Consider the following 9,263-nt stretch of genomic DNA (forward strand, 5'->3'; position numbering starts at 1 on the left):
TCAGCTGCTCCCTCTCTCCATGTCCCTATCTCTGCCTCCATCTCTGGTGTCGCTGCTTCTCTGGATAAGGTCTCACATTCCACTTGTGCTCTTCTCCCCTGATTGCCCTAGGGTCCTCTGTTTCTGGACTGTAAGGTTAACTATTGCCCATTTTTGTTACAAAACTTCTACCTTTACAATTGTGATAGTCGCAATTAGTCATGATAACACATACTCATACTGAATCATAAGAATCTTATCCCCATCTCTTTTTACCAGATCCATCTAGACAAGATAAAAACTATTCAGTGGGGACTCTATCTTCCCCCCCACACTCTTAAACTAAACTCCCTCTTGAAGCCTCATAAGCCAGTCACTTAGTGCCTTTACCACCCCCCCACCCCCCTTTTAGGTAGCCAGTGTCTAAGCTGCCCGTCCCTATCTACCCTGTGTACAGAGGGGATAGCATTGATCCTGGATGCAAAGACTCCGTCCCTCTCTGTTGGTATTAGGAACTACTACCTCCATGAGTAGAGGTCAAGCTCATGAAATTGTAGCAATTTACCCTCTTTTCTGTTATCAAAAATTTTTATCTTCCTCTAGTCGAGTTCTGATTATTGAGCCATTGAGGTTAGGTCCAATGGGTACTATCTGCAAGTTTGGGTGCTCTTGTGCATCTCCCCTCACTTCGTATCAGCTGGATGCTTCACTCTCAGCTCTAGCCCTCTGTGGCGAAGTCCTTGTCCATGGGCTCAGGTGTCCCAAGGTCTCACCACATTTTGGACCATCCAGCCCTTCCTCTTCTTTCTCTTATCTCCAGGTCAACGGGAGTCTATGGAACGTGGTTAAACTCAGCCCTTTTCTTCATTGCTGCCTTTCCCCTCTTTACTCACCAGTAGACCAATGTGGTTGCCAGCAAGCTTACATGCCTGCTTCTGTGTTCCCTTTAAGTTTCAGTCTTAGAGGGGGGTTTGTCCTGAAGGAACTTGATTGTTTGCCTTTATGGCTTCTCAGTGAATAACTTGCTTATTCTTATAGTAGCCAATCATACTGCCATTTTTATTCTGGGTTTTTCCTACTGATCTTTGTTTGAAGATACATCTTCTGTCACTCTAGCTGTTCCAGGTTGGTCGGCTTGTCATTTCTAGTGGGAAAGTCCCACCTCAGAAGGTTCAGGATTGGGCTCAGGAGTTCACCTAAGGTCCTATACACTATAAAGGCGCCTCAAGAAGCTTATTTCAATGGGCAAGTTCTAGAACCCCTTTTAGGTATTTCAATCAGTTATAGGCTGAATACAGGCTTACAAGCTTTCTGTAATCATGTTTCCTGACATTCCCTTCTATCCTACTCAAGCGTCTATTTTACAATAGTAGACAAGAGAAACCAATATTCATAAGACAGTCAAGTATCTCAGTATTATTTCCCCTCTTCAGACTAGTCCTTCAATATTCTGGTGCTATCTGGCAGTGATCTACTACTATTTATAAGGTTTTCATTGGCTAACCCATGTCTCCTTTCTAGTCTATCTTTACCTGGAAGCTCAGCTGAAGCCTGTCCACCATGAGTGACCCTCCTGGTATTTAAAATACTGCTTCCAGCATCACAGCAACATGCAGGCTACCATGCAGGTCCAACAAACTGACAGCCAAGTGGTGGCAGATACTGAGAGGGTAACGGGGTTTAGCTGTGGGTGTTCACAGAGCTCACTGTAATTGTAGTTGTGAAAACTTTAAACTCTAGCATGCGTATAAAATGAACGTTTCAGAAGCAGGAGGGCGGCTCTCTCTATACTCTTAAGAAGCAGAACCAGGATTGGAGTGTGTCCTTTGGACCCACAGATGCCTGTGCACTGAATCTCCTCGACCCAGCGACAGAAAACTGACACCAAGGAGTGGCAGAGGAACAGCGGCACATGACGCAGCAGTGAGCTTCCCAGTCCATGGAGCAAGTAACGCTGAGGGACTGTGGGCAGGAGACTTGCTTGCTAAGTGGGGTCCCTCCAGACAACTCAGATAGGGGAACTAAGTGGGGTCCCTCCAGACACTCAGTTGGGGGAGCTAAGTGAGGTCCCTCCAGACACTGAGATGGGGGAGCTAAGTGGGGCCCCTCCAGACACTCAGTTGGGGGAGCTAAGTGGGGTCCCTCCAGACACTCAGTTGGGGGAGCTAAGTGGGGTCCCTCCAGACACTCAGTTGGGGGAGCTAAGTGGGGTCCCTCCGGACACTCAGTTGGGGGAGCTAAGTGGGGTCCCTCCAGACAGTCAGTTGGAGGAGCTATGTGGGGTCCCTCCAGACACTCAGTTGGAGCTAAGTTTGTTGAGTCAGGGAGCTGGCATGAAGTGCCTTCAGGCAGGCGGAGGCTTAAGGTGGAAGAGTGTGTCCTACGGCCATTGATCAGCAGCCCTGAAAGAGCTCGGTTAACAGGACCCAGGCAGAGAGAGGCCTTCATGTGAGCACGGCTGAGGAGAGGCTGTTCTGACTGAAAGCACTGTACCGCCCTGAGCAGCTCTGAGCCTGCATTCTAACTAGTTAACTTCCCTAATAAACCCCATCACTGTGGATGCTGTGTCTCAGCTCTGTGTGACCAGAGCAATGAAGGATGGAACCCAGGGGAGGCGTGAGCGCCGTGAGAGAACAGTTCAGGTGGCATTGTTCGTTTTTGGTTTTCGCTGTACCAGGACCTGCCAGAAGAACAAACAAGTCTGTCTTAGAAGAAATGCAGATAGGACTTCCTTTAGAAGTGAGGACAGTGATGCTTCTCTCTTGTCCTCTGGACATGCTATCAGGAGGGACGAGTTCCTGGAAAAGGACACCATGCTTGGTAAAGTGGAGAGTCAGTGAAAAAGAGGCACAGCCCTCAATGAGCTGGACTGATCCAGTGGTGGTAACAGCTTGAGGACTGTGCAATACTGAGCAGTAGCTCATTCTAGTGTGCAGGGTCACATGGTACAGTGAATGATCTAATCTGGGGTGGCGCTGTGGGGTAATGCACTGGACTGCAAGGTCGGTTTGAACAGCAAGGTAGGTTCAAGCTCACTTGCTCCTTGGAAACTATGGGTCACTATGAGTCAGAACTGACTTGATGGCACTTAGTAACACTACTAGTCATAGACTTCTTGTGTGGTGCTATAGGGTCAGCACTAGACTGTAAACCATAAGGTTAGCAGTTCAAACCCACCAGTTGCTCCTTGGAACCCTATCTATACAGGGTCACTATGAATTGGAACTAACTCAATGGCACTTAACAACACTAATTCTAGTGAGTCTGTAATGCCCACCAAGGTACATACAATGCTGCAGTGTGTAATTTGAGGATGTCATCATTCTCATGCCAACTCCCGAAGACAAATAAAGATCAAAAGATATTGATAATAAAAGGCAGTAAAAATGAAAAAAAAAAAACTTTAAACACAGGTTTTCAACTTATATTAGAACCAAATTACAGTGGGATCGTTGGTAGGGAACCCTGAAGTGAGTTGGGAACTACTTGTAAAGGGAAAAAATGGCAAAGTACAAGTACAAATAACAGGATGGAACTAGTATTAGACATCTAGTCATCAACAATGATAGTTAACAATGGAGAAACAAGGTTCTTTAAGAAAATTACTTTAAAACTTAGAATTTTATACTTGATCAAATGATCACTCAAGAATGAGGGGAGAACACAGACATTTACAAGACATTTACAGACAGACTTTAGGGAGTTCGTTCAGGATGAAATCAAGAAAAAAAATAAAGACTAAAGAGTTACACAAGAAAAGGATCCAAACCTGGCAAGAAGTAAAGGTAAGCCCCGAGATGACTTTAATATCAATCCACTACAGTAACCTAGCTCACAGAAACTGGGTGTTGTTGCTGGTGAGTTGGTTCTGAGGAGTGACTGATGGGTTTGAACCACTGACCTTGTTAGCAATCCAGTGCTTATCCTACAGCACCACACCAGGACTTCAGAAAATGGAACAGAGAGAAATTATTGGAGGGAGAACTCCCAGAAAGACCCATGCCAGCATGGGGAGAAAACAATGCAAGCCAAGAAAGATAACCAGCAATTCCAGTAAAAACAAATATGAAGCCACCAGACCAAATTAAAACAGGAAGGCAACGAGATTCAAAATGAAGACTCTCTCTACGGAACAGACACAGATAAGGATCTTAAAGATAATACGGAGATAAAAGAAGGAATATATTACTTCTACCTACAAGAAACATGAAAGGCAATCAGAAAAGTACTTTGATTTTCTAACCATGTACACATATTTTGGGTTAAAAATTATGTATTATGCCATGATTACACAAAAGATCAAAGAAAACAGATTCTTGAACAATTATGGATTCAATACAAGGAAGAATTTTGCAACACTCAGAAATTCAAATAAATGAACACTAGAAAAATCCAAAAGGCGATTAAATGGCCACGAATTAAATGGGATTATTGGGTGGAAGCATGAACCAAATTCAATCACTCATTCAAAATACAACCTAAGATTTTCCATCTCTTCACTGCTAAATAGGAAATATAACATCTAGAGCCAACAGACTTTTTAGGTGTGAAAGCTCCCACTCAAGATAGAGTTAGTACTAGTTACAGACTTAAGGCAGGAAAAGGAGAAAACAAAACAAAAGAAATGAAACAGAAAGCATGACAGGTTATTAATTTGTAAAACAAAAGTAATTACTTAACTTTATATAAAATGGCAAGACACTTGCCCTACCTATGTAATTTACAGAATGACATGAACAGTAAGAAAAATATCTTATTAGAATTTTAGAATTATCCACATTAATCTTAACATGTATTATCTGGTTTGTAAGTACAAGTCAACATTCCCGATTATTTTATTTCCCTAATAACATTAATTTTAAGCCAATAAAGGTAAAAATCATGAAAAGAAAACACTATGTCTAGTTACACTTAAAATAATCTCTTACCAATCGTAACCTACAGCAAAAGATGTTTCAATTACAGGAGCGATGAGTTTTGCAGCGGTCATGATGTATTTTTCAGCCATTGCTTTCCTGTATCAAACAAACAGACAAGTTACTGTTAGACGCATGGTAAGAAACTAGTTTGAATGTATTTCTTAAAATTTAAACATAACCGTGAACAGAGCTAACATACTGCACAAGCCTACTAAAGGATGGATAGCTAAGCTAGAAATCAGGCAGTTGTTGTTGCTCAGTGTTGTCGAGTCTGTTCCGATTCTTAGCAACCCCGCATAGAGTTTCCAGGGAGCAATTGGTGAGTTTGAACTACCAACTTTGTGGTTCAAAGCGACCTTGTGGTCTGGTGCTTATCCTACAGCGCCATACCAGGAGTCCAACAGCAAACAGATATGCCTAATCTGAAGTTTCCATAGAAATGGAATCACAAACTATGTGGGCCTTTATAGTTGGCCTCTCACTTGGCATGATGTTTTCAAGGTTCAACCATGTTGGTGAAGATATTCTGTTGGAGTCCTGGTCTGGTGCTGCAGGATGATGCACTGGACCACAAGGCTGGTTTGAACTGCAAAATGAGTGGTTCAGATCCACCAGCCATTCCTGAGAAACCCTACACAATGTCACTAGGAGTCAAAACAAACTTGACTACACTGAACAACAACAACAATATTCTGTTGTATGTATACATCCAATTTGACTTTTCCAATCATCATTAGGGTCCAGTGCTGATTCTACAGCGCCACACCAGAACACCATTAGGTGTACTGGCTATTATGACTCATGCTGTTACGAACATGTGTGTATGAGTTTTTATGTGGATCTGCTTTCACTTCTTCTATGGTAAACACTGTATTTAACCTCTTGAAGAACTTAAGGTGACTTTTTCTAAAGTGACTGCCACTTCACATACCCACAAGTTTCTTCACATTGTCACTAACGCTTGTTATCTATCGCATCTGCTCTACAGGTGTAAAGAGGCAACTCATTAGGCTCATGAATCCATTTCCCTACCGACGAACGGTGCTGAGTATTTTCTTCATGTGTTTATGGACCATGTGTACATCTTCCCTGGAAAAATGTCTTTTCAAGTGCTTTGCCCAGCGTTTCAATTGAATTGTCTTTTTGTTGTTCAGTTGTAGGCGTTCTTTATATTCTAATACTTGCCCATTTTTAGGTACGTGATTATCAAATATTTTGCACCATTTTGTACATTTCCCCCCCACGTTCTTGATGACATTCTTTGAAGCATAACGCTTCTTAATTTTTATAAAACTCAATTTATGGTCTTTCAATACTTGTGCTTTTGGTGTCATAGTTAGGCTTTGCCTAATTCACGCTCACCAAGGTTTACTCTATTTTCTCCTAGTGTAGCATAGTGGTTACGAATCAGGCTGCTAATCTCATGGTCAGCAGTTCGAAACTACCAGCTGTTCCATGGGAGAAAGATGAGGCTTTCTGCTCTCATAAAGATTTATAGCTTCAGAAACCCCATGCAGGGTCGCTATGAGTCGGAACCGACACCACGGCACATAACAACAACAACTTACGCTTAGGTCTGTGATCCGTTTTGAGTTAATCTTTGCATACAGCATAAGGGAAAGATCTAATTTTAGCTTTTTGCATATGACTGAAACTCAGCTGACCTAGCACCACTTGGTGATCTACTTCTAAAAACTCAGTCATTGAAAGTACTATGGAGCCCAGTTCTAGTCTGAGACCCACGGAGTTGTCATGAATCAGAACCAACTTGAAGGCAACTGGTTTTTGGTTTGCTTCCATTTTGATTGATTAAAATTCAGATGAATTTTAAGACCAACTTGTCAACTTCTGCAAAAAATACTAGGATTTTGATAGGGTTGTGTTATAGTTATAGATTAATATGGACAGTATTGTCACCTCAACAATATGATGTCTTTGAATCCATAAACCGGAGATGGCTTTCCATTTATTTATATTCCCTCTTTTACTGTTACTGCATTTTGTCAAAATTATTTATTTTTGCTTCTTTTACTGAGATGATTGTGTTTCTCTTTATTTTACTAATATGCTGCACTATAAGGAATTTGGTATGTTGAACTAATCTTGCATTCCTAGAGTAGATCAAGGAAATGACTCAAGTAGCTGTGGAGGCTGGCAGGTCCCAAATCTGCAGGTCAGGTGTCAGGCTGGATGCTTCTCCTGACCTGGGTGGTTGCATGGACTGACAAACCAAAAATCAGCAAGTCAGGCAGCAAGCTACTAGTTCACTGGGCTGCGGGAGCAGGTGAATTCCAAAATTAACATATGAGGTAGCAGGCTGCTGACTCACATCTCACGAACTGGAGGTCAGGTGATGAGGAGTCAGAGGCAGGATCAACAGAGATAGAACTTTGCCAGAACATCTGCCAAGGAAGCTCTTCTTTTATCAGATCACAAAATATAGGCTGATTACAGAATGCTGCAAATCAAGGCCTAGCTAAGTTGACACATAACGTTAACCACCACAGCTGGTCCTGTACCCGTGTTACAACCATAGCTGTGTTGGAGCCACAGTTGTGCTCACTCTGTCAATCCATCTCATTGAAGGTCTTCCTCTTCTCACTGACTAAACGTGATGTCCTTCTCCAGGGACTGGTCCCTTCTGATAACAGGTCCAAAGTCCTTGAAAAGAATTCCTGCCAACCTCACCTCTAAGGAGTATTCTGGCTGGACTTCTTCTACAATGGATTTGTTCTTCTGGCACTCCACGGCATAGTCAGTGTTCTCTGTCCACAACTTAATTTAAACGTGCAAATTCCTCTTTGGTCTCCTTGTTCATCGCCCAGCTTTTGCAAGCATATGAAGCAATTTAAAATACCAGGTGCACCTTAGTCATCAAAGTGCTATCTTGGCTTTATTACACTTTATAAAGAGGTCTTCTGCAGTAGATCTGCCTAAGGTAATACATCAGTTGACTTAATGCTTGAGATTTGACTGCTGTTTCTATGGGCACTGAGTAGCAATCCAAATAAAATGAAATCCTTGGCAACTTCAATATTATCTCCAACATATATTTAAAACAATTTTTTAAAATCGAAATGATCAAACATGTTTTAGTAACCTCAAGAAGAAAGTGAAAGCCTACTCTATTTACATATATCAACAGTCATTTACTATATTTACATACATAAACAGTCATTGGAGATCAAGTTCTGACTCCCTAGGTAGTCTTCTATGATACCACTCCAGCAGGTGACGTTGAGGCTGCAAGTCCAGGCTCCCCACTTGCCTCAGCTGACACGTTCTACTATTTTAGTTGCCACTGAGTTGGCTCAGAGAAGAACTGAGCACTACAGGGTTTTCAAGATTGCGACCTTTCAGAAGCAAATCACCAAGTCTGTCTTCTGAGGCACTTCTGGGTGGGTTTGAACCACCAACCTTTCAGCTAGTATTTAAGCACTTAGCTGCTTGTGTTACTGGAGTAGAGCAGTTATTGTCTAAAAGTGTTTTGCATGGTTAAGCTTACTTGCTTCCTGGCCTTTTGGTTAAGGAAAGGAGGCTTTTCTTGGAATTTTATTTTTAATTTTGTCTGCACCCAATAGCATTTCCTGGTTGTCATCTTCCTCAGCTCCAAATCTGGGGTATATGAGAGAGTTCACCATATGGATTTGGATTCCACATTCCTTAGCCAGTCTACCTTCTTCTTTCTACCCTTCTTTTTATGTTTGGTTTAAACATAATGTCCAAAGTTTTAGCTGTACTTATAGATGAGTCCTGGTGTGGCACTGTAGGATAAGTGCAGGACTGTAAGGTCAGCTGTTCAAACTCACCAGCTGTTCCTCGGAAAACCCCTACTGGATTGCTGTGAGTCAGAACTAACTTGACGGCACTTAACAACAACAACACAAAGAGGAAACACAAGTTTAAGTCTTTATTTATTTAATTAATTAATTTATTTTCAAGGTTTGTATTGTGGATTGAGTGAAAGTTTACAGGGAAGATCATCAGTTTTACATTCACCAAATCATACACCTTGTTTCATTACAATGATTATAATCCCCTCCATGTATCATCAGTTAACAGTATTTCTCTCTATCCACTTTAGCTATTAAAAAACCAAAACAAACCTCAGACATATATAATAATTTACATCTCCAAATGTCAGATTCTGCAAGTCTTCCTCCTGACCACCAGCTTTTAGTCCCTCTCTTCCTATAAATCTAGAGTCCTCAGCCGGAGGCTCCCCCTCTCCATGCCCCCATCGCTGCCTTCGTCTCTGGCTTCCCTACTACTCTGGATAAGGTCCTGCATTCTGCTTGTGTGCTTCTCCCTTGATGGTCCTAGGGTCCTCTGTTTCTGGACTGTAAGATTAACCACTCCCTTGTT

General features: G+C 42.0%; 1 protein-coding gene across 1 annotated transcript in view; it reads right to left on the bottom strand.

Moving 5' to 3' along the window:
- Positions 1-9,263, bottom strand: part of IFT88 (intraflagellar transport 88 homolog (Chlamydomonas)) — a 107,370-nt gene that overhangs the window by 71,041 nt on the left and 27,066 nt on the right. The window contains exon 13 of the mRNA XM_006831966.1: positions 4,908-4,994. Coding sequence (XP_006832029.1) covers positions 4,908-4,994 — 87 coding nt within the window. The remainder of the gene's footprint in view (positions 1-4,907; positions 4,995-9,263) is intronic.

The sequence above is a fragment of the Chrysochloris asiatica genome, unplaced genomic scaffold, assembly GCF_000296735.1.
Source record: "Chrysochloris asiatica unplaced genomic scaffold, ChrAsi1.0 scaffold00005, whole genome shotgun sequence".
Taxonomy (NCBI): Eukaryota; Metazoa; Chordata; class Mammalia; order Afrosoricida; family Chrysochloridae; genus Chrysochloris; species Chrysochloris asiatica.